The sequence below is a fragment of the Trichogramma pretiosum genome, unplaced genomic scaffold, assembly GCF_000599845.2.
Source record: "Trichogramma pretiosum strain Unisexual culture from Peru unplaced genomic scaffold, Tpre_2.0 scaffold8, whole genome shotgun sequence".
NCBI classification, from domain to species: Eukaryota; Metazoa; Arthropoda; class Insecta; order Hymenoptera; family Trichogrammatidae; genus Trichogramma; species Trichogramma pretiosum.
The window spans coordinates 2,980,245-3,005,937 of NW_019641699.1; the positions used below are offsets into that span (position 1 = coordinate 2,980,245).

General features: G+C 42.1%; 2 protein-coding genes across 5 annotated transcripts; one reads left to right on the forward strand and one right to left on the reverse strand.

Moving 5' to 3' along the window:
* Positions 1-4,463: 4,463 nt before the first annotated feature.
* LOC106653046 (dentin sialophosphoprotein-like) lies at positions 4,464-8,709 on the reverse strand. Of its 2 annotated transcripts, XM_023462549.1 has the most exons (8): positions 8,633-8,709; positions 8,352-8,472; positions 8,163-8,282; positions 7,978-8,097; positions 7,660-7,902; positions 7,435-7,545; positions 6,469-7,366; positions 4,464-6,408 (listed from the first exon to the last, which is right to left on the reverse strand). In XM_023462549.1, exons 2-8 carry the CDS (start codon positions 8,454-8,456, stop codon positions 4,712-4,714), a joined length of 3,294 nt encoding a protein of 1,097 aa, XP_023318317.1. In that variant the 5' UTR covers positions 8,457-8,472; positions 8,633-8,709; the 3' UTR covers positions 4,464-4,711. The 2 variants fall into 2 exon arrangements, with proteins under 2 accessions (XP_023318317.1, XP_023318316.1); XM_023462548.1 differs by having other exon boundaries at positions 4,464-7,366.
* Positions 8,710-22,413: 13,704 nt separating this feature from the next.
* LOC106653076 (transmembrane protein 145) lies at positions 22,414-25,546 on the forward strand. Of its 3 annotated transcripts, none has more exons than XM_014372318.2 (6): positions 22,414-23,082; positions 23,496-24,008; positions 24,079-24,586; positions 24,663-24,800; positions 24,882-25,137; positions 25,222-25,546. In XM_014372318.2, exons 2-6 carry the CDS (start codon positions 23,629-23,631, stop codon positions 25,410-25,412), a joined length of 1,473 nt encoding a protein of 490 aa, XP_014227804.1. In that variant the 5' UTR covers positions 22,414-23,082; positions 23,496-23,628; the 3' UTR covers positions 25,413-25,546. The 3 variants fall into 3 exon arrangements, with proteins under 3 accessions (XP_014227804.1, XP_014227806.1, XP_014227807.1); XM_014372320.1 differs by lacking the exon at positions 22,414-23,082 and adding an exon at positions 23,101-23,256 and having other exon boundaries at positions 25,222-25,412; XM_014372321.2 differs by lacking the exon at positions 22,414-23,082 and adding an exon at positions 23,269-23,404 and having other exon boundaries at positions 25,222-25,412.
* Positions 25,547-25,693: the final 147 nt, after the last annotated feature.

The window sequence follows — 25,693 nt, forward strand, 5'->3', positions numbered from 1 at the left end:
CATCTCTCGTGTGCCCCACCTCGCACCACCACCAACACACTGGCGCATGCACAACTTCGTTCTCTTTATCGTCACTGGAGGCTTGAGCTGTTACGGTCCTTTTGGGGTAAACGAGCTATAGGCCTGTGCACTATATACACAAACACACACGAACGCCGCTGCTGCTGCATGCAATTACCAGCGGTGTCAAATTCGACGCGTCCATGTACATAAGACAATTTATCGAGAGTCGTTAAGCCGCGTTGATAAAATAGTAATCACGGATATAATTGAGTTTCGAGGGGCAGATGAGAAACGACGAAGAAATTAAGAGAAGAAAAAAAAAAAGTTCCATTGTAGTAATTGAAATTGAGACGTAAGCACGTGTAAGATCGTTAAGTAAAAGAACTCGAGAACGTATCAAACCGTCGATTCGTAATATGTAAATTAATGTGCTTCACTCGAGCGCGCGCGCGAGATAATTTATCAATTATCGATGAGATTCGCATTGCGAACAAACATCGTCGTAGCAATAAAAGCGGGGCCAGCGCGGTGGCAGTCGTCTTCTCGACTTTAATGTTGGGGCGATGTTCGAGTGGAGCTCGTTCAATCCACTTACGGATTGGAAGTTACTTCGCCAGGTGCATCGTAAGCTTCTTCGTTCCGCCTGTGCACTCGTATGTGTGTATGCATGTGTGTGTGTGGTTGCTCACGCGCGTTCGTGTGTGTTTATAACGCCAAAACTTTCGACGTATTAGTCAATTGCAAAAGGAGTGAGAGATAGAGAAGTTCCATGGTAAGATGCGCACTAAATTATCCAATGTATCAGATATATCGCTTACGCGTAAGACGTCGACTGAAACGCCACGTGTATATTATAGGTACTCATAACTTTGACGTATCGGACCATGTTTTTTTCAATCGAGTAATAAATGCTTTTTCGCAGGGATCAGCTTGACGCGACTTGTATAATTTAAAGATTTCGCCATCGCACGAATTTTTCAAAGCATCGCGTGCGTGTGAAGAGGATATTTTCATGAATTTATACAAGGCGTGTATAGAAAAAAAATACGTTCGATTTTTCGTTTATGCTTTGAAGTTTAGTTGACGAGGATTCAGGAATAATATGCGCTCACAAATGATCGTTACATATGCAATTTACAAAAGTGACTTGTCCCCGCTCGCGAATCACCCTAATTCGACAGACGCACGGTTGACGTAGTACTTACTTCATTATGAAACATTAAATTTTAACGCTTATGTAAGGGAGAGAGGGTGTAAAAAAATCTGCGAAATATGTATAAAGCTAAATGCACAGCTTGCTCGTTTAAATTATAACGAGATGTACGCACATATATATACTTTACTCGAGTGTACACGTAAATGTGCATAGCATATATACAATATACACCCTGGCGCTCATCAGTAAAGTGTAACAAAGACCCGGAGTACATATATATGCTCCATGTTATATGTATATGTATAGCTCGCGCGTGAAAGAACAAAAAGGAAATAAATCCTCACCGGTAGGCTTTGCAGTTATATATACACCCGCACACGTATACAGCACGCCGTAGTGTAACCACGTCGTTAAACGCGCGCAGTTAATGATCGTAAACGCGGGAGTATACTATCTAAGACCGGGTGCATTTTCAAAGCTCGCCTCTTTCTTTTTTTTTCTTTTACTCGACATCATCGTCATTAATGGACTGTATACTGCGCGTAAACTAGTACAGCAGCGAGAAGGGGTTAAAGATCATCCGAGTCTTGGTAAAGCGGAAAAAACGTTGTAACGCTCGATTTCAAAAAAATGATTTGAAATCTTGCTGTAAATTATTCATGTAACGTTATAAATTGCATAATACATCGACGTATAATACTCGGGGTGAAATATCGTTAGGTTACGCGTTCATATTCGTCATTAAAGAACGTTACAAAACGGTTGAATTTCAAAAAAAAGTTGCTTACATGAATCGAATATTACGATATAACGATTGCCGCCATTTTGTTATACTCAAATTTATAACGTTTAGACAATGTCTATCATTGTGGTACAGACTCTTTCGAAAATACGTTAAAAAACACTCGAGTACGAATAAAACGTCACACAAAAATTTCATAGCTAAAGTACGTTACCTTTCGCTGCTGAGACGATTGTCACGGCGCCGAGAACGAAGATCAGCTCCAGTAAGTGATGCATCCCGAGGCCGGTCGAACAGCTCATTTCAAAGATAGAAAATGGAACATCAAACTCATAGAACTGCACCAACACTCTTGATTATACCAAATGTTATCTCGACAAAATAAAGAATCGCACAAGCACTTCACTGATTTTCCGTTTATCCTCCCCGATACACAGCAGCAGCTTGGATTATGATATATATTGGCTCGGTAAAGTTTCGAACTCGCGCCTCGACAAAGTGCCGCCGCTGCGTCTCTTTCTTCAAGCAAACGAACTACTTCGAACACTCGTGCGTATGATAAGGTATATACAACACACGCATATAAACTCTATATTTGCGTCAGAGAGAGCAAAAGGACATTCGCACACGCCGGGGTGACACAGAAACGCCGCAACAGCAGCAGCAGCAGCAGCCGTGCGCCGCGTTTATGGAGGTTATAGAGGCACAAGTGCACGGCGCAGATACTCTCGCCCGACTCCCCCCGCGGCCTCCCGCACTCTCTTCTTCTCCTCCTCGGCGAGTTTGTTTTGCTCCGAGGCTTCGCGGCAGGCACTTCTGCCAGCCGCGGCGCAGAGTAGCAGAGACGCAGAAAGAGCAATGTTCGAAGTTGAACGTTATAGCAGGTATATCTATCACTCGCCGAACATGTTGGGCTACGTCGTGCGTTATGTGTACGAGTGAGGCTTCACGCGTGTGTATGTGCGAGCGAGTATATAACGTGTGCGGGATTCGCAGTCCAAAAGGGGTGGCTCGACGACCTGGGCTTCGGCTTTAGCTGCTATCTACCGAAATGTTATCGAAATTGCTACACACGCGAGTTCGATCGATCAACTCGACCCGGCAGCGCACACATACGCACACATATACGCATTCAAGTTAGTAACATCGATGAACTTTTTTATGCCTTTTGCAGCTAATCATATCACGCAGCTGCGTAGCTTCAGGACTCGTCGCACGTGTCTTTATCCTCACACAGGCACGCACGGTCACGATTTTTCTCGCGTTTTTAACACTCAAGATTCGAACTTTTAAACGTTACACTGGCGTATACGCGCGCTCGATTAACTTTGATACGTAACGACTTTTTCTGAAAAATCAAAATTCGACGACAGCATCAACGTGGACAGGGCGAATCGAGCGTTAAGAGCTGTTGCTCTCGCAAGCGCCGACTCCGTTCTGTCAAAATGTGCAATGTGCATAGATATAACGGCGAGAGCTGCCGGGCAGATACCGTGTGTTGTGTGCGGCACGGGATGCTGCAGCACCGCCAACAGCAGCAGCAGCAGCAGCAGCAGCGGCAGATACGGGGTGTGGAGTATTATATATATAGAACTCGCTTTTCTTACAGTAGTAGTACTAGTAGTAGTAGTGGATGTTGAGCCGGGCTGAAGTATGTATGTGTGAGAGTGTGTGCGTGTGCTACTCCGTGCCAGTGCGCAAAAAAGATCGCGCACGGAGGAGAGGATGCAGCCGTCCGTACTATACCTGCACACGAGAGAGCAGCTGCCCGCCCTGCGCCACCGATCCGGTATTCGATTTTTCGTCCTCTAGGGGGACATATGTGCGTATTATATATAGAAATGTACGGATATTTCACAGCTGTTTCTCTTTCTCTATGTTACACTTATATCAACGAACCTTTTTTTCTATTCAAATGGAGCAAAAAACAAAACATATCGTAAGATTGTTGATTTTAACGTATTGATAACAAACGGTTAATAATAATAAACTCGATAATAAACGGTTGTTTAAAAAAAAGTCAACCTAGACTTTTCACGAAGCACGAGAAAACGTTCAAATCCTCGAGCTTCCCGTCGCAGTGTTCGGCGGAAGGACACGACCTCCGACGAGAAAATACGAGCCGATATTATATGTGTGGGTGGCGGTAGAGCTTGCTGAGCCGGGAAACTCGATGCACACATGCTCGTGCCTATACCTATACATACGTGGAATGGACCACGCGCCACCTCGCGACCGTTGACCCCCACTCGCACTGCTAGTCCGGCACACTGCACTGCATAGCGGCAGTCGCCACTGCTGCCGCCATTTGACCTTGATCTTATTATAAGGGTAGCCGAACTTTAAAGGATTGAAGCTTTGTAATGCAAGAAATGCGATATACCGTAGAGCATTTTAAGTACGGGTTCATAATCAATCTAGGCAATCGTAAAATAAAAGTCACCGATATATGTTGCGATCTTTTTTTTATGTTTTTTTGATGTTTTTCCTACAATTTAAAATTGCATAAATACATACTTCAAGTTATTAAAGTAAAAAAAAATTATACTTTACAATAATAAATTAAACTTTCTCGAGATTAATACCAATTTAATCTGTCGAGTAACGTTTCACAGATTTTTTATACTATGAAACCTGAAGATCAGTTAAAAGTAATAACATTTTTTCTGCATGACGCAAATTTCTTATTTAATAATTATAAGCGTGTATAATACACGAACCATTAATATGAATAGCTAAATAATATGTACATGATAAATTGAATTTGTTTAAATTCTACTAAATTATTTCTAATCATACTCCTCCTCACATCAATTTTCTTCGGGATCGATATTATTTTCAACACTCTCGGTGGTCTGCTCTTCGCTGACTGGGTCTTGAGTGGTTTCTAATTCATTAGAACCCTCGGTAGTTTCCTCTGCACTTCCAGCTTCAGTAGTTAGTTCAATAGATGTTTCTTCGCTGCTTTGTTCTTGGTTTGATTCTTGGCCCGATTCAGAAGTATTTTGCTCTTCACTTTCCGAAGTTGATTCTTGACTTTGTTCACTATTTGGCTCTTCTGTCGTTTGCTCACCACTTGAAGCTTCTGTATTTTGTTCTTCACTAACAGCTTCAGTTGTCTGTTCAGCACTTGCAGCTTCCGTAGTGTTCTCATTGCCGCCTTCACCACTGTTTTCTTGGGTAGTTTCTTCCTCATTAGAGGCCTCTGTAGTTTGTTCGCCACTTGAGGATTCTGTTGGCTGTTGTTCACTAGAAGACTCAGTCGAATTCTCATTGCTTTCTTCGCCATTGCTTGCTTCAGTAGTTTGTTCATTAGAAGCTTCCGTGGTTTCTTCACTGGAAGCTTCTGTGGTTACTTCATTGGTAGCTTCTGAGGTTTCTTCATTAGAAGTTTCCGTGGTTTCTTCACTGGAAGCTTCTGTGGTTACTTCATTGGAAGCTTCTGAGGTTTCTTCATTAGAAGTTTCCGTGGTTTCTTCACTGGAAGCTTCTGTGGTTACTTCATTGGAAGCTTCCGTGGTTTCTTCATTTGAAACTTCTGTCGTTTCTTCATTAGAGGCTTCCGTGGTTTGTTCGACACTAGAATTTTCTGTAGTTTGTTCAGCACTAGAAGGTCCTGTTGTAGTTTCTTCATGAGACTCTTCTCCACTTGATGGTGTGGTATTTTGTTCTTCATTCGATCCTTCGGTACTTTGGCCTTCTCCGGATTCACCTGAATTTCCTTCTTCGCTGGATCCTTGGGTTGTTGCTTCACCACCAGTTTCTTCAGTAGTTTGACCTTCACCAGATTCCGATGAACCTTCATTTGATCCTTCGTTCGAGGCTTCAGTAGCCTGTCCTTCTCCTGATTCTCCAGAATTACCTTCTTCACTCGATCCTTGAGTTGTTGTTTCAGCACCAGTTTCCTCAGTAGTTTGACCTTCTCCGGATTCACCTGAATTTCCTTCCTCGCTCGATCCTTGAGTTGTCGTTTCGCTACCAGACTCTTCGGTTGTTTGTTGCTCATTAGATTCCGATGAACCTTCATTCGACCCTTCATTAGATGTTTCGGTAGTCTGACCTTCACCAGATTCCGATGAACCTTCATTTGATCCTTCGTTAGAGGCTTCGGTTGTCTGACCTTCACCAGATTCTGCTGAATTGCCTTCTTCACTGGATCCCTGGGTTGTTACTTCTTCACCAGATTCCTCAGTAGTTTGCCCTTCACCAGATTCTTCTGTATTACCTTCCTCGCTTGATCCTTGAGTTGTGGTTTCGCTAGTAGATTCTTCTGTAGTTTGTTGTTCACCAGATTCCGATGAACCTTCATTCGATCCTTCATTAGATGTTTCGGTAGTCTGACCTTCACCAGATTCAGATGAACCTCCTTCGTTTGATCCTTCGTTAGATGCTTCGGTAGTTTGGCCTTCCCCAGATTCACTTGAATTGCCTTCTTCGCTGGATCCTTGGGTTGTTGCTTCGCCTCCAGATTCCTCAGTGGTTTGACCTTCTCCAGATTCCGATGAACCTTCATTAGATCCTTCATTAGATGTTTCGGTAGTCTGACCTTCACCAGATTCAGATGAACCTTCTTCGTTTGATCCTTCGTTAGATGCTTCGGTAGTTTGGCCTTCCCCAGATTCACCTGAATTGCCTTCTTCGCTGGATCCCTGGGTTGTTGCTTCACCGCCAGATTCCTCAGTGGTTTGACCTTCTCCAGATTCCGATGAACCTTCATTAGATCCTTCATTAGATGTTTCGGTAGTCTGACCTTCACCAGATTCAGATGAACCTCCTTCGTTTGATCCTTCGTTAGATGCTTCAGTAGTTTGGCCTTCCCCAGATTCACCTGAATTGCCTTCTTCGCTGGATCCTTGTGTTGTTCCTTCACCAGTTTCTTCGGTAGTTTGACCTTCACCAGATTCCGATGAACCTTCTTCGTTTGATTCTTCGTTCGATGCTTCGGTAGTCTGACCTTCACCAGATTCCGATGAACCTTCTTCGTTTGATCCTTCGTTCGATGCTTCGGTAGTCTGACCTTCACCAGATTCAGATGAACCTCCTTCGTTTGATCCTTCGTTAGATGCTTCGGTAGTTTGGCCTTCCCCAGATTCACCTGAATTGCCTTCTTCGCTGGATCCTTGGGTTGTTGCTTCACCACCAGATTCCTCAGTGGTTTGACCTTCGCCAGATTCCGATGAACCTTCATTCGATCCTTCGTTGGATCCTTGAGTAGTTTGACTTTCTCCGGACTCGCCTGATCCTTGAGTTGTTACTTCATTACCAGTTTCTTCAGTTGTATGCTCCTGACTGGAAGAAGAGTGTTCTTCGCTGGATCCTCCTGAACTGGATTCATTGCTCGATTCGCTACTTTGACTGCCAGATTCTGTCGTTGGTTTTTCCGTCGTCGGAGCTCTCACTTTTGTACAACGACCCGCCCATGGATTACAATAAAGTCCTGGACAACATTCTCCAGTATTTTTGCACTAAAATAGATATTTTTCAATTAGTACATCATTTTTTTTGCAACCTATTAGAAATTGATTCATCTTACCCAATATCCTCTAGGTTTACACACTTCTGGTGGAGGTCCATTAGGTTTCGTACACCTACCAGCCCATATATTACATATAAAATTACCACAGCACTGGTCACTTTTGGTACACTGAAAAATTAAAATCATACTTTGGTTACTCTTAATTTTTTTTTATTCATAGCATTTTTTCAGCTATGACATATTTTAATGTTTTATTAAATCTATTATTTTGAAGATTCTTACCCGAAAGCCAGGTGGTCTACATACTCCTTGTGGTGGTGTTGGCTTCTGAGTTGAAACTTCATTTGAATTTTCAGAACTTTCATTGCTCTCATTACTCTCATTACTTTCATTGCTCTCATTGCTCTCTTCACTCTCACCAGAATTCTCTGGCGCTTGAGTTGTAGTTGGGTACTTACGCACGGTACACCTTCCTGCCCAGGGATTACAATAGTATGGCGAACAACATTCTTCGCTGTTCCGGCACTGTAATTATTACAATGATTCTTTTAGAAAACAGTCTTATTTTTTCAAAAAATTATTTAATGTGTCATTGCTTACAATAGCTCCTTTCGGAACACATGTTTCACCACCAGGTGGATAATCCGAAGGTCTCTTGGTGCATCGCTTAGCCCAAGGATTGCAAATAAATGGCTCACAACATTGAGAGTTGTTCGAACACTAAAAAATAAATGTCTAATAATTTTCAATCCTACATAAAAAAATTTTAATCAACTAGTACTCACTCTGAATCCTGGAGGATAGCAACTTAATGCTCTTGCCCAACCTTGCGGATCAGGTACTGTACAACGATTCTTTAATGGGTTGCATCGAAACGGACCACAGCAGTGAGCATCATTTGTGCACTGAAAAACGAGATCATGAGTGGTCGAATCGAATCGAATAATTTCTACACTTTAATTCTAAAAACTCACGAGCTGTCCGGGATATCTGCATGGAACTGCGTCTGTCTGAGCAGCTGAATTTGTAACGCAGAAAACTGCCACTAGTAAGAAGACTAACACCGTCGTCTTAGCCATCACTAGGCCGCGTATTCTGTAACAAACACACACAATTTATCAATATTGAACTATTAAACACATAAAGATGCAGCTCGTATATCCAGCACACACTCGAAAACATTTACACATCACAATTTATCGAATTTTATGTATGCTCTTCAGAACTGATAACTTGCTACTTGTAAGATACGTACATCAATCGAAAAAAAACGTTAACTCTTTCACGGACTGTCTTGATTGCTTCAAGTTTGAAACTACATCTAAGATTTATCGCCTCGAGCGAAGCCTTTTATGCCCAACGAGTCTGATCGCATGATCAGTTGTTGATGATTACTGATAATTGATAAGAGATGTGAGAAAAAGATATTGTACTGATCATTGAAAAAAGACGGAATCTTCGGAACTGCCGTGATTTTTTTCATCATTTAGTGAGCGATACGATCTATCTTTATGAATAATTATCAATATTCTCTCTTTCAAATTAATTCAAATGTCATGTTTAGATATAAGTATTTTCAACGCATTCAATCATGAGTTTATGGCAAAACTTTTTTCGAGTTTAAAAAATTCATTATCCATAAAAATCGAATTTGCAGGAAAGCAATCGTGAGGATTGAACTTTACGAGTTTCATACAAACTAAGATAAACTTAAGCATAAACTTTTCATTTTTTTTTATTTCATCTTTCAAACGCACAATTATCGATTGACTCGCTTAGTAGTTATTATTTTTGAAATTCAGAAAATGACTTTGAACGTGCGTCGCTTATTTCCGAGAAAATCATAATATGTATACAAATATTTACGTTATATTTACAGATGATAGAGGCACTTATTTTGCAGTATTGATTCACGCAATCCACTTGAACCCTTAGTTCTACGCGGGTGGTATCGATAACGGCGAATATCTAGAATGCACGTGCACAGTATACGTCGATTGGAGGTAAGGATTTTACATATTTTTTCCCCAATTTTTTCATTTTGCTCCTCGAAGCATCGTGGAAAAGTTGCGGGTACGAGGGCATCGCTTAAAAGTCGACAATAAGAATGCATAATGCAATAGATGGCTGAAAAATTGATTTATTATAAAAAAATTTCGTGCGCGTCATAGTCTCTCGTGTATCGCATTTCCACTGTTTACTATGACAATATACCTAGCTATCTATAAATCTATTTTTAAACGTCATCATTTCTACCGAGAAAATGGTCAACAGGAGACTTTAAATCTGACATCATACCTGTTGACTGATAAGATTTTTTACTTCTTTCTACGACTTGATTTAGTTGATATAATTTTTATCAGAAGTAGGTGCGTGTTAGATCTGAACGGAAAAAATGAATTGTTACCAAATTTTTCCAAACCTCTCGGCATCTCATTTGCAGTTGCAAAATATAGTAAAAAAACGTCTTCGAAGGTTAACGATCATATATATTTGTCGAATCTATCATTTCCTACCTTAGATACGACATGTTTATTTAAGATTACTCATTTATTTTGACTTATTATTTTATACATCAAACACGACCATTAATTACTCGACCGAGTATAAAGTGGCACTCTGCGCAGAGTGAAACCTTTTTCCGTTATTATTTTTTCCGTTTCATCGAGCAAAAATGCGAGTAATCAAGCATATATGACGAAAGCTTCGCGGGCGCGTGCAACAGAGCTCGCGGCATAAATACATTTTCTTCTTTATTTGCTCTGCATTGTAAGCCAGGGCGCAAAAATACCAATAGGACGATTGCATTTTGTTTTCAAAATTCACCATCCGTATATATGCCTCCGCGCGTGTATATTCCGCTCTCGGGGCTGCGCACAGTGCACTGTACGCATTGTGTGCTTTATCTCCGAACGTCGTAAACTCGCTCGTGCTCATTGCTGTACGTATAACATTGTGCACGCTGTAGTACAGCTCCAAGCTTTGCAGCAGTCCGTGTGTTTCCCCATACGAATTATGTATCTGTAAACGCATGTTTATACGTCGGCGCAGCGGAGCGTGGCCTACAAAGGCGCGAAGCGTAACCGAGCTCGTGTTCGGCGCTGCTCCGAGTTCGGGGCCACTCCGAGTGCCCGAGCCATTACGTTTAACGAGCTGATTTTTTCTCCATCAATGGCAATTAGGCCCGCGCATCGATATTTCTCTTCTCTCTCTCTCTTTTTTTGACCCGTGTACGCGGGTGGATCGCCGCTCGAGCACCGCCACCTTTGCCATCTCGGTATGGTACGCGCGCCGTGGGATATTTGTACGCGATCACAGGGCAAGAGAACTAATAAAGATTGAGGCCGAGCAAGAATAATTAGACCGTTGCTCGATACATTAGTTAAATGAAGTGAACCTTTGAAATTCACCACACAATAAAAGAATCGACTTAATTCATAATATTTACAGTCCAATTTTCATGTCATTGAACTCGCTCTCAGTTCTCGAAAAATCGATTCTATCGTGTTCCTCAGATAGCAATTGATAAATTCAAAATATGATCAGCTACACGCACGTTCTCGTCGGACTATCTTTATTTCCGACGTTCAAAAGTTCCAAAGTCAGTGATTAGATTTTTAGACGCCTGATAACGGCAATCTTGAAAATATTGTCGCGTCAATTTTGTAAAGTTACTCCATTGAAAAAAATTTATTGTAAAACTCATGATATCGTTCTGATTGATGAATCGCTAATAGGTGGCAAGAAAACTTTGGAATTGGTATAAATAAGAATTTTCGCATATGTATAGTATGTATTACGATGTATACCTGGATCCACCTAATCGCATTCAAGTATTCGTTTTGCTAAATCCCAACTGAAAATGTGTATCATTTGATACTCGTGCGGATCTTTTTCTATCCGACACACGTCGTAATATTACGAAAAGAAGTATTTTCTTTTTCCGTCTCTCTATGCGTGATACAGCGCGAAGAGCTCCGTATACTGCGCCACGGGGAAACTCGATATTCATTTCATATACAACAAAGGATGCGACAAAAAGGACTTGTTTTCTCATTCATGAGAAAACGGAGCTTTTTTCCTTGCGTCGTGCAGCAGCAGCAACAGCCTCGAAGCCAAAGGGAGAGAGCTTCAAAAATGAATTTGAACCGTCACGTCTGTGTGCGCGCCTGGCACGTCGTTGTACATATATAGCGCGTACAACATAAAAAAGACGCGCGCGTAGCCGATATGACAATACCGTTGAAACGAAATTCCTCGAGGCCAGCGCAGCCGCGCGTCGTAGCTCCGGCTCCGAAAGATTCGTATACCTTGTGCGACGCTCTGCCTTATAGGACGCGCGCGGACATGGTGTAAATAAAAAAAGAAGAGAAAAAAATATGGGAAATTCGTTTTACCTCGCCGGCGAAGAAGATTAACCCCTCCTCCCTTTCGGCTCTTACCACCCTTGCAACAGAGCTACAGCGCGCTACCGATGGTAAATTCAAAATATAATAATGCACCGTGAGTACGGAAAAGTATATTAAACTCGGTTGCGGCGCCGTACTTTGGGCCGCCCCGAGAGTTAAACGTATTTCGGGCGTATTTATTATGCGAGCTATACTATTACAATTTATGCGCGCGCCGGCGAATATACATGTACGTAATAATAAACCGAAGAGGAGGCGGAGGGCGCGGGGCTAAAAATAGTAATAAACGAGCGAAAATATGCGCCCATCTCTCCTGCGAGAGCGCACCGAATTAATTATATGCAACCTTGACAGCCAATGAAATTAAAGCCATACGTTAATCATGCATGGCAAGGGAGGAGGTGCAGCAGCAGTAGAGCAGCTTCGGTTTTGCTGTGTATGCAGCAGCAGAACAGAACCGCAGTTTATCGGTCTGATGTACTTTATAAATATAAATACGGCTGCGCGCAGAAAACGCAATTAATCACGCTTATGACAAATATTGCCGCTACCTATATACTGTGCGACATAGTCGTGTAATGCGTATATAATAATAGCCGCCACCACCTACGTCGTTGGCCGCCTTTCTAACTTCGCGCTGCAGCTAAGCAGTATAGGAACTTCCGCATAATGTCCTCTTGCGTGTAAGCGTTTAGTGTAATAGTTGTAAGCGCGGCGGCTTCGTCGTCGTCGTCGTCGTCGTCGTCTAATGGCCCGCATTATCAAGCCACGGGGAGAGATGCTTCTTACAAGTTGTAATAGGGGTAAAATTGATAATCCTGCCTTCGATTATTTACGCGAGTGGAAAAATTTTGAATTGAGAATTGCACCGGATGATCGTACGTACGCAAGAGAGAGAGAGAGAGAGAGAGAGAGAGGGGGAGAGAGAGAGTGCAATCGGAATATGCCGTGCGCGAAAAGTAACGAGAGAGAATAAAATCTTTGATGCCCATCGATAAAAACTTGCGAACGATGTAAAAAACTAGATACGATTCTTGCTCGCTGCGAAAAAACCGCGAATGTTATAAAAAAGTTGGCGCGCGAGCTTCAGCTGGGAAGGTAAAAATCATCGCCATATTGTTCGTAAAAAAAATAAAAAAAAAACTTGTCTTTTTTATCTCTCCCCGTTCTTATACGTTATATATGTGGTACTCAGCGGAATATCAATATTTTTACAAAGTCACGAAAAGTTCCCTTTCTCCCTTACGGCGTAAAAGTACGAGTATAATCAGTCTGCAGAAGAGAGAGAGACTGTCAAGTCAAGCTCCTAAAACTTACGTACGTACACGCGCGTAGTAGGCGGAGGGACAAGGGAGAGAAGGAGAGAGAGAAGAAACGAAGAGCCACACTGCAAAGTTTAATGGTCTTATACGATATAGCTCGACTAGAGGAGGAGGACCGAGTAATGTATGCGCGAGTCTTCCAAACATTTCTTGCTCGGCTAATTTGTATTCGAATGGATTAGACAGCGGAAGAGAGAGAGAGAGAGAACAAAAAAAAATAATCCCACGAGGCATAAAATTGAGAATTAATAATCGCTTAAAATCACGACGGGTATTATCTAATTTTTTTTGTCTGATTAGCGCGACGCGACTTTCTCCGCACACGTTATAGCGAGGCTATATTATACGTACGAGATTCGATGATGAAAAAACAAGATATTTTGGAGCGAAAAATACGAGCGATTTTAATCTAACCGGAATATCGAGGCGCAATAATATTTACGTTGAGCGACGACACGTGAGTCATTCGTGATAAATGCGTAGTGTACTCATAAAAATCCGACCGAGAGCATACAGCTAGAAAAAAATCACTTATTTAATGCTTAATAATAAATTGTGGGAAAAAAATTCGATCAACGACGTATAAGCAAAATTGAGCTGGATTTTTGACGTTTTCGATGGCCGAACAATGCACACACGAAGAGTCGAGATCTGCAAATCTAGCCTAAACACGTGTAATTTTCACATTAACCGAGTAGATATAGGTAGACGCGCGTATACAGTCGAGCGGAATGAATTTTCCTGTAATGCGCGCACACGCTATGTGGCAGTGACACAAATCAAACGCATAAAGGCACAAAGCTGCATCGACCGTTTCTATATGCATGTCTGTGTGTGTACACGCGATGCATATAGGCGTGTGCCTGTGCATGTGCACGCATTACAAGCTGTCGTGACGAGTAGCAGCAGCACTGGAAAATCGAAAAAAGCTAAATCAATTTTCGTTAAAACTTCAAACAAAAAGCGACATGAGCACACATATAAGCCCCGACGCATTGATTGTTTGAAGAGCCTCGCGGCCGCCGTCACGTTGCTCTGTACTACATGGTGCTGCTGCATGTGTACACCTCTCGTTCTCTCTCTCTCTCTCTCTCTCTCTCTCTCTCTCTCTCTCTCTCTCTCTCTCTCTCTCTGTCGCTAGTCGACTCTTTTTGCACTTTCGACTCTTTTATTTTTAACGCGTTTATTGAACACACCCGGTCCCCCACGCGTATGCAGACGGACTTTTGTCGACAAACTTTGGGAATCGATATCATAAACGCACCAGAAATCAAGATTTACTCTTTTTTCGGAGGGAAATGTTTGCACTGAGGCAAAATAGGGGAAAAAAAGGGAGCCAAGAATTTCATTGGCACATTCACAATCACCGCGAATCCATCGAAATTTTTTTAACGAGCACAATGAACGAGGGATAGAGAGAAAGAGAGAGAACAAGGCAATTAAAAATATAAGTCGCGATGATAGACCAGTAAATAGTGAGAGGTATAAAAAAAGTGTCACTTGACACGCGCTCACACTATCATCCACGAACTGTATAAAATTCATCGCTTGTTCGTTTCGAGGCTTCGTGCTATTCTTAATTAAATTCTCGCTGCTACGTTGGCAACTATATAGATTCTCAGCTGCATCGAAGCATTACGCTCTTTATTATATAAATTTATAATACTTTTTTTTTCTTCCAAAAGTTCCATTGAGATTTGTTGAAAATAAAAAGAGAGGAATGAATAAATAAAATAAAACGATTTTTCACGCGTTTATCGAATATAATGCAGGCGAAAAAATCCACTCGTTGAATCTCCTGATGCTGCTGCTACTGTCTACTTGTCTACTTGTCTCTTATAGCCGAAGAAATGCAAAATGTCGGCGGGAATTATTAAAAACGATGAAATCGTTATGAACGTTTTAAACAATGTCCTCCTTTTCTTGACATTTTATCTAGCTTCTCTCTCTCTCTCTCTCCTACCGACTGCAACGCGCATTTGCGAGAGCACCCAGCAAAAGGATGGGTTGAATAATTTATCCTCAAAATTGCGCCACTCTCTCTTTTTCTCTCTCTCTCTCCCTCTCTCTCAGCAGCTATATACAGAAGTCAATGGAAAATTTAGACTCGCGCGCGTTTTCCAGAAAGAGAGAACATTCAGGAAACTGCCCTGTGTGTGCACATGTACACACACAAACAGCGCTAAAGGGAGTTGGCATCGCGAAACAAATACAGGGCAAATTCAAATTTAGAGAACGACAGAGAGAGAAGAGACACTTTTTTGTCCCATTTGGTAAATATAGATGCAGACACGTGCGTACAACGTTTTAGCTCTTGCGAGTATAACATTTTCGTTTTATCGGCTCTCGAGAGTTGGAATTTATTCATAATGTATCGCGAGAACAACTGCGCATCTCTTATGCTTTTAATCCTTCATGATGTCTCGTACTCACCAGATTAGCGATAAGAAAAAAATTGTAGCAATTATATGAATGCACTTTTATTCGAACTCACACCCACAATATTTTTTGTAAACTTGCATGAGCTCTCGGGTAATGAAAAAAAAAAAAAAAACTGAACTTTGAATTTTTGAACGAAACGATAAATAATTAGATGATTGCTTCCGTACACTGTAACGACTTTTAAGCTACTGTTGGCTCAATATGAGATTCGAATATCCCATGGCATACGATGATCGACGCAATTTTTGGGGAACGTTGCACGTAGGCCTAACGCGGATTCTACGAGAAAATTAACCGTTTTACGAGTTCTTGGTATAGGCAAAGCCATGACGCTCTGATGCCTCGAATGAAACGTGCCTATTTTTATCGCTTCGCCCAAACCAGTTACATATTTGGTTCAGCGACTCCTTCAATAAAATTTGTACTACCGCATCAAAATAAAATTTATTTATTTTAGATCGAAATTTTCACGTACGTTTGATTATCGCCACCGGAAATATTTAAAAATTATGACGTTTCTGTTTTTCGAGCCAATGTTGTGCATCATATGACGGTTGAACCAGCTGATTTCGAGCTTTATCAATCAGTTATCCTGAATCCACGTTCGATGAGTTCTTAATTATAAATTATATATATAACAATTATACATCAAGGCCTCGAAAGCACATATAGTGCCGGTGGCATATTAGGCTATGTGCAGCCTGTACCGACGGCAGAGCATGTATTATTCAATCTTTCGATTCCGAAACGTCATCTCGGAATAATACCTCGAGTATTCGACTGCTGCCGTGTACAGCAGCAGTTCAGCGCGATTATGTACCTACTGATCGATGAGGAGATGAGAAATTACCCGCACGGCTTACTTCTTGCTCCGCGCACTTTACTATAGGCCGGGGCGGCCATTCGATCGGCCGCTCGATGGCTTCATTATTCGCCAATTGGAAGCTCAAACATTTCGCATTATCTCGAGAGCTCGGTGGGTGTGGCTAAATCAAGAAATGAAATCGCGTAAGTATATTATATTACTCGCGCGCGCACGAGTTCTTTTGGCGCGCCGGGCGACGCTTATCGCGCCCTCGTATAAACGCCACCGCGACGGCCGATGGCTTATCTCGCTCTCTGTCTCTCTGGCGCATATTGGCAAAGTAATTAAAACATCGGCGGCGGCACCGGCGGATGTGGTGGTGGTGGCGTGCACACACTCGACTGCATCATCGTTATATCGATGGAACGGCGCAATCGCGCGACATAAAGATTTTTCGTAGCACAAAACACGCGTTCGTGCTTGACACAAATCCGACACTTGAAAGTTGCCTTGTCTCTCTGAGTCTCGGCAATGCATTTTTTACATCTACTTTTTTTATTTTATTTTTTTCGCTGCCATCCGCACGATCGAATTTGCGTCTGGGACTGTTCCTTGAATCAAGCCTCGCGATTGAATTATTTATTCAGCGTGAGATAAGAAAGTTCATACAAAAATGCAGGTGGATCACCGGTACGTGTAGGTATGTGTGCGCATCGACGCTTCGCATTCTAACGATGATTTCATCCGTAAGAAAACAGCCATGCAGTGCGTTACACAGGTTGGAAAACAAGGTGCGCGTGTACATTTTTGTTTCGTATCCAAGCTGTATACTCCGTCCGTCGATCCAATGTTTACTCGACAAATATATAGTTGGAACGTTTATTAATTTTTCTTCTTCTCTTTTCTCTCTATTCGAGGGCCACAAAATAGACAATGCACAATGCTTAGCGAGCTCGAAGACGGAGTCGAGGTAAATAATCTGATTAGTTCGGAGCATCGAAATTTCAAGAACTCCCCGTTGTGCTGCGTGTCTCGTATACTCTTGCTTTTCTTTTTAATCAAACGTTCCACGACGTCGTCGTAGTCGCAGGTGATATCGAGAGCTAACAAAAATAAAAGCCAACAGGTTCGATTGTTATATCATTGGCAGAACTTTGAAATTCTATCAAGCGAACATAAGATACGCAGCGATCGTGCGTATCTCTCTCTTACTCTCGAATGCAAGTGTAAAGGCGTCACGTTTACACCTTATCCTCTGGCAAAATAGAAAAGACTTTTTATTATCCCTTTCCACCCCCGAGAGCTCGTATGTATATACACACACACACACACACACAAGCTCGCGCGAGATTCCCTCCTGACAGAGCTGCTGCTGCTGCTGCTGCAATGCACCACGCCGAGGCGCGCGCACCGCTGGATAACGAACAGCTCTCCTACATTGGCGCGTCAAAATGCGTCTTCTACGTGTGCGGGAGCGAGCTCGAGCTTGCGAAAAAAGGTAAGAGAAGAAGAGAGAAAAGGGAGAGGGAGAAAGAAGAGGAAGAGCATACGCATGCCTGACTCGAGCGGGACTGTAACTACTTGAATATCGCGCAAACGTGCCTTTTTCTTCCAAGCTCCACCTATGTGTGTATGGGTGTGTATGAATACGTCGCGGCGTGCCTCTGTGTGATACTTGTGCCGCTGCTGCTGCTGCTGCTGTTGCACCGAGCTGTGCGTGTGCAACGTTGTCGAGCAGCAGCAGCGGCGGCAAGCGCTGCAATAAGAGAAAAGGAAAGGAAAGACGAGCGAGAGAAAGCTTGCGTGAAATTGAACGAAAAACGATTTTTTTGTACGAAAACACCTTCGTGAAAGTGGGAGAAAGAGAGAGAAGAGAGACTTTTTGCTCTTGTCTTTTTATAAAGCAGAAACGAGAGACGAGTTGACTGAAGCAGCAACGCACACAGGCGCGCACTAGGCGCAGTGCGTTTAAGCTAACGGCTTCGATTTTTCGACAACATAGATGAAAAAAAAAAAAAAAAAATGAAGTAGGAATTTTTATCGAATTGAAGTTTTTCAAATCTCCGTGTGTGCGTACATACGAATCGTATTACCAACCGATGATTTACTTGCGCGAGAAAAGGTCGCAAAGAAAAGATGACAAGATCGCATCTACAGTATGCTTATTATAATAATACGTATGTAATGTATAAAATAAAAAGATACGTGCTCGACTCGCTAGTTAAAAATCAAGAGTCGCCGCTTGAGAGCTGTGAAATTAAAAAAAAAGCCCGACGTCATCTAATTAAGGCTTCTCGAAGCGTGTCGAAGTCGAGATTCCAAACGTCGCGCACACCCACGCACACATACTAACAAACACGTATGGCAGTTGCTGCTTTGGTTGAACGCACTTCATATTATACTCTCTCTCTCTCTGTCGAATCGATTATCCTGTACATGAGGAAGGAGGTCCACGTACCAATCGCTCGAATCCAATTAGTCGTCGCGCTGCTTATATTATGTACCCCCGTGCTTACGACGATCACAACTCCTGTGTACGATGTGTATTCGAGCACCCTCGCGAACGAGTTGAAAAAAAAGCAGCTGCAGCCGCCGCCGAACTGCAGGTAATACGCGGGGTTTCGGTTGAACATTGTAAAACTTTGGCTCTACTCTCTTCCATTGTATTCGTGCGAGAAGAGGCGAAAAGTGCGTAATATGTATTCGAAAACGCCGAGTACACGGAACGATTTGAATGGTAGCTGTGGAGGTCCCTGCAGAGCCTCACCCACACGTACGCACATACTCGCGCTTACACAGAAATTACATCGTGCCCCGTGTATGGGTGCTGTATGCAGCGAGCGGAGCCCTTTATACATTCAAGCCGACTTGGCGGTAATTATTATTCCGTCGCGTCGGTGCATTAATTATAATCGTGCTCGGCTGCTGCTATGGCTTCCATGCGCTGCGTGTGGAGCGCGGCACATTTCGCTCACGGTACAAGAGTCGAGAGAAACAGAGATGGAGAAAGCTCAGCCACAGCCACTGCAGCGAATTGTCAGAGCCCTTCCTGAAAGAGACACGATGGCAGAGCTACGTTATATACATTTTATCGGGGCTCGAGAGCAAGGGTTAAAAAAAAAAAAAGATCCTCTTCATCGACGATGCATCCGCACAGCTTTATAGTTAGTAGCAAAAGCCACTATAGAGCACAGAGTATTTTCGAATTTCGTAGCATCGTTTCTATATAAATCGGAGTTTCTCGTGGGCGCGCCTGTCGAACTATCTACCCGTGAAGCGTCGATGAAAATAGAATTGCCGGCTTGCAGTAGTAGTGGAGTCGCGCGCGAGTCTCCGACCGCATGAAAGATCGATCCTTGCCGCGTCGAGCTCTTTCCGCATTCACGCTCGCACCGAATCTGCAGCTGCAGCAGCAGCAAAGACTAAAATAGAAATAGGAGAATTCGCTCTCGACTAATCGGGGGGTGTGCGCAGATGAAGTAGAAAAAGATGGCCACGTAACCGAGAGGCGCATTTTTGCCTTGCGTACGCGATACATCATATTATTCAAGGAAGAGCGAGGCTTTTATACGATCGGCAAATTCCAAACTCACAGCTATTGTATATCCTATCGGGATATATATTTGTGTGTGCTAGGATGATGCTAAAGCATATACAAACGCATCCTCTATACATTCCGAGGCCTCGACTTTTTACCTGCACGCGGCGATATCGTATTCCGGACCCGAAGTTATGCGCCGCGCTCGATCCTACTCTTCCTCCCTCGCATCAAGCAGATTGAGTTTTGAAATTTCATCTCTAAATAACCTGTATATATACGCGCGCACATATAGAGAGGCTCGCCTGCTGCTGCAAGCATATGGATTAAACTATGCCAAAGCTTCAAACTTCGTTTTATCCGTATGCGATCGTAGCTCTCTCGGTGCAGTGCGAGCGATATATACATTATATGTGTACGTAATATATACCTTCATTATTTGCCTCATTATTTGTACATATTTTCTTGGACAAAACATGAATAAATATTTTCAGCGTTACGCGTGCATACGCTGTGCGTGCGCGAGTTTCGCTTAGAAGAACGAAATAAGCGCCTCGTGATATGGAATTTTACTCTTCTCTCCCCTCTTAAAAAAGCTCGTTAATTTTTTCTTTCTCTGTCTGCCTACACGAATGTTGTTTCAATTGTATTCAGCTGCAATTTGTAATTCTCCGCTGCCGAGCATAATTATAATATCTTTTATTCGGAGTCACGTTTGTTGCTCTGGCAAATATTCGATACACATTTACCGTTTCTCAAAACTCTCTGTTCGGTTTGCAACCTGAATTGTACGCACTGCCTCCACAGTGACGAACCATATTGTATTGGATCTCTTTGGATAAATAAACGCCGACCGCGTCCATTCCATGTGTAGTGTGTGTGGGTGTCGTATCGAAGAGAGGAAGGAGGACTTTTTGGAGAATCATATTTGGCCCAAAATTCCGTACCCTGGAAATAGTGCTGGTAAGCAGGTATTCGAAAATCGAAAATGTCGCGAGTGCACGGGAGAATTTCGAATTGTATATCCCCCCGAGATCGGACTCAAATTTGAATTTTCTGCTTTGGACTAGAATTACATCAGCGTCGATCTTTGAATCGCTCGAATTCCCCATGCACATTCGAGTGAATCCGTTCTTTGCCTTTTTTCGTAGGCAAATTTAGGCACGGCTCTCGTACAAAAGAAAAGGACACCGTGCCCCATATACACTACTACGTATCTCGATAATAACATGATATTCAGAGCTGCAGAAATAAAAAGCAATTGCATGCATATTTTTTGACGAAGCATGGAAAGAACTGCAGAAAAAGGCGGGAAAGAAAGTAAATAAAAAATGAAAAAAAAAAAAAAAAAACGCGGAGAGCTGCGATTTGCTCGAGGAAGCCAGCAACTTGTTGCGCGACGATTACGAGTCGCTCTCTCTCTCTCTCTTTCGCGATGTACGATATTATACTTGTACATCCTCGCGAACGGCATGTATATATCGCGTGGAAGGTGTATATAAGCGCGCGAAAAAAATCCAACCGCAGCTCCGAACGCGTTCGAGCCACGAAACTTGCGACTCACGTAACGTGTGATTGCGAAACGTCGAGAGGCCATGCGCTCGTAAGCCTCCGCGCGCGATAATAATCCAAAGGTCGTGTATATCAAGCGAAAAGGGACACGAGTTTAAGGTTGCACGCGGCCGGAGTTGGCGAAAATCAACAAGTGTTGACGGGCCGCGAAATCGGCCGGTAGCAGCGGCATTCGATCGATCGCAATTACGCAAACACTCGCGTTACGCGCCCACCTTCGTTTCGTATACACCCATACCTACATGTTGCGTGCGTGCAATAATAATTATTGCACGAGCAAGTAATTATATGTAACGCACGTGGCGATTCGACGACGACGGCGGCCGAATCAAAATGCGAAAAGTGAAACTCGGCGCGAATATCATGCATGCGGGATCGTGTCCCGCGCGCGTGCGGAAGAAAAAGTGAACGGCAGCGGCGGTGCGGGGTCCGATCGACGCTGGCCACTGACCGACATCGACTCGAGTGCGGCCGCAGCTGCTGCTCCGAAATGCACCTAACTGCAGTCCAGCGCAGGCTGCAGCTTTTGTATATTATCCTATATGGTCAGTTCGATCGTCCCCGTCCATGTTATAAACGTCAAATTCGCAGCTCTCGCCAGTTGTTACAACATACATTTGTACATAGACATTTGCATAGACTCAGCTAGCCACTGTGGTATGTATGTTACACAAACGTAGACGCACTTGTATATGCTTTTCTACTAATACGATTATTCGCGCGCGTCCGGTGCATAGCTATATGAAGTAGTATCGTATAGTAAGCGGAAAAGTCGTGACAGTTGTGCTACTACTGGCCTGCCTGTCTGCGAGCCATTTAATTGTATATACCTATATTGTATATAGAGGACGGGCAGCAGTGAGTTCGGGTGCACTGGCGCGGCTGCAGGCAAAGCTCGGAGCCCAGCTCGCGACTAGGCGGCACAATTCCACGGGTGGGGAAAATCAATAAGAAAAAAGAGGCACGCACCACATATAGCATAAAGCTCGCCAGTGCAGCGTGTTACGCGACACTACCTACACACGGGGTCCCCCCTCGGTACATCTGCACTCGCGATATACTTCGCGACAGCCTACGTATCGTAATTTCGTGCAAGTTCGGCAAATTGTCAAAATGAAGCGCAACAACGTCTTTCGCGGATCTCGCTTTAGTCTCGTGCCTCGGCTCCGGGCGAGCTGCTGTACGCGCCGAGTAGCTTTGCCTGCTGCAGCTGCGGCTACTCGTGCAACGCAATGAGCGCGTCAAAGTGAGCCTGTGTGTTCTCTGTCTCTCTCGGTGTTTGCACTCGCTTGCATACACCCCTATACCTATATCTATATACATAGTATACAGCGGCGAGGAGTTCGCTGCAGCTGTGCCCGGAATTCGCGGAGGAGGACGCCAAAATTATTCGCCTCAGCTTTTGAGGTTAATCGGAGCTTGAATCACTGCCATCGTATCACCATCGCCCTCGCCAGCTGCTGCGTGCCCACTGAGAGACTGATTTCGCAAACGAGCCATATACAATATCGTTAACGAGTTATCGAAATCAATTCTCAGTAGTAGCAGCAGCAGCTGTTTTATAGTAGTAGTGTTTGACATATAGCAGCTTATCACGCGCTTCTTCGATGATATCGAGTAAGTCGCTTCACCACTAATTGTGGAAAAGTTATTACACGTACATCTTGGCTTGAACAATGGATTTGCAATAGTTTTGCTCGCTAGACTGCGATAACTTGGATGAGAATTAAATGCCGAACGATTTTGCCGAGTCTAAGTGATAGATTTTTCCATTAGCTATAGTTTTTTGCTGTGAGTGTCGTGTACTAGAAAAAAAATCAAGCTCCGCGATCGTTTTCGATAAATTATTCAAGACTACGTCGAGTGCGAATATTTAATCGATTATATTCTAATCGTTATTTATTTATTTATTCATTTATTTATTTATAATTAACGGAAGGTTAATTTTATTCTATTCAATCTGTCACTTCTCAATATTAATATGACCTTAGCTATTTGACTACTTGACATAAACAATACTCTTGTTTCAGCCTTGAACAACTTCAAGTATAAGAAAATAAGCAGACTTCTCAATGGCAAGTGAAAGATGACACCAGCTGCAGCAGCGGAGCAATGACTAAGACTTAGATATCAAATTCTGTACAATTCAAACAATCAGTAGCGATGGCTTTTAAAGGGCCCAAATTAATGTGGCTATTGCTGCCGCTATTCCTGTTGATGCTATGTGATAAAACTAACTCTACGCATATCACAGGAACCTTCAAGACAAAAGATTTTTTCAAGTTCCTCATTAAATTTGGTTTTCAACGAACAGATCAACTTAATCCAAAAGATTCTTACGGATATATTTTTGGTAATATCACTTCAAGAACAAACTTTACTCAGAACATTACTTTGGCTGTGCTCGACCGCAGCCACTTTTTAGAATACTATGGCAATCGAACAATAAGAAATAAGGAACTCGCCTGTGCCATGATGTTTGATACGCTTAAGAAGAGTTCATACGATGAAAAATGCAACGATGATGGTCAAGATTACTTGAGGTAATTATCTACTACATCTTTGACAAGCATGGCTTTAATTCATCGATTAACAATTATTAAAATTTCGTAGGAGAGTCCCTTGTCCAAAAGGAAAATTGTGCCCAGATGAAAATGTACCTTGGAATGTAATTAAAGGAAACCAATTTACTTATACGATACAAGATCTGTATCAACCACGTTTCTGGTACATTAGTTTGGTAGCATGCTACAGAAATAATGAAACTTGCCAATGGGAGTATTATGACAAACAAGATGAATTAGAATATGACATATGGCTTGTCAATGGGAATCCTAATAACAGTGGTTTGAACAGTCTGACCTATCAATTCTCTTATGATAGGCAGAATACCATTGAAATGTATTTGATGTTCTTTGTGTGTTATATAATTTTGGTGCCACTTCAATTGTATGCTGTTAGCATACAAAAACATCCTGTTACAAGACTTTTCACAGCCAGTCTTCTTTTTGACTTTATGGCTTTAACCCTAATTCTAATTCACGTTTTAAAATTTGCACTTGACGGGGTAGGCTATGAGCAATTAGAAGTTGCAGGTGACATAATGGATATTATATCAAGAGTAAGTTTATTACAATAATAATTGAAACTCAGAATAAATTAAATGTTATCATAATCATTACTTCGGTTTTTTTCAGACAACTTTCATGCTATTACTATTAGTACTAGCTAAAGGTTGGGCAGTAACCAGACAAGAATTAACTTGGAAACCTTTACTTTTTACAATTTGGCTTTGCTATGGAGTAGTACACATTTTATTATATGTTTGGAATATGGTACGTAATCAGTAATGAGGAAATTTTGATATATTGTCTTGAAAATCTGTTCATGTAAACTAATATTTATATTTTTTTCAGACGGAAGTTGATATCATTGAAGATATTGATGAGTATCAAACTTGGCCTGGTTGGTTTATATTATTTTTCCGTACTATGATTATGGTTTGGTTTTTACGCGAACTTCGAAACACCATGATGTATGAGCACAATACTCAAAAACTTAACTTTTTGCTTCACTTTGGTGCATCTTCATTGGTATGGTTTATATATTTACCTGTAGTAGCTCTTGTAGCCCTTCAAGTTGGTGCTCTTTGGAGGTTTAAATTATTGTTAGGTAAGACAACATTAATTTCATTTTGATTTTTTATTTATTTTTTTCATAATTATCTAAATATAATTTTAAATCTTTATTTAACAGGTATCACATACTCAATTGATTGTTTTGCTTATTGCGTTATGGCTCATTTACTTTGGCCAACGCGTAGTGAACAATATTTCCTTTTAGCTGAAGGTGCGGATCATGGCGATGAACTCGATGAATTTAACGAAGCACCTCACGTTATCAATAGCTACGTAGAACCACCAGAGTTTAACAAAATCATTGCTTAAGTTAAACCCAGAAAAGTAAAATGGTGTGTTAGTAGAGTGTTACTTTTTATGTTGTAGACTGAGTCTTGTCACATTGCATTTAATGAAAAAAAAATGATGCCACACAGACACGTTATTGAAAATTATTCAGTTGAGAACTGCAATTCTTAAATATTCAATTGTTGTAAATAAATGATTCATTGTTATTTTTTGGTGAATCATTTTTATTGTTAAGATAAGTTCTGTTATTAAGGAACTCGAATGTAAAATATTCATATAGGTAATATAATTTTTTATATTTT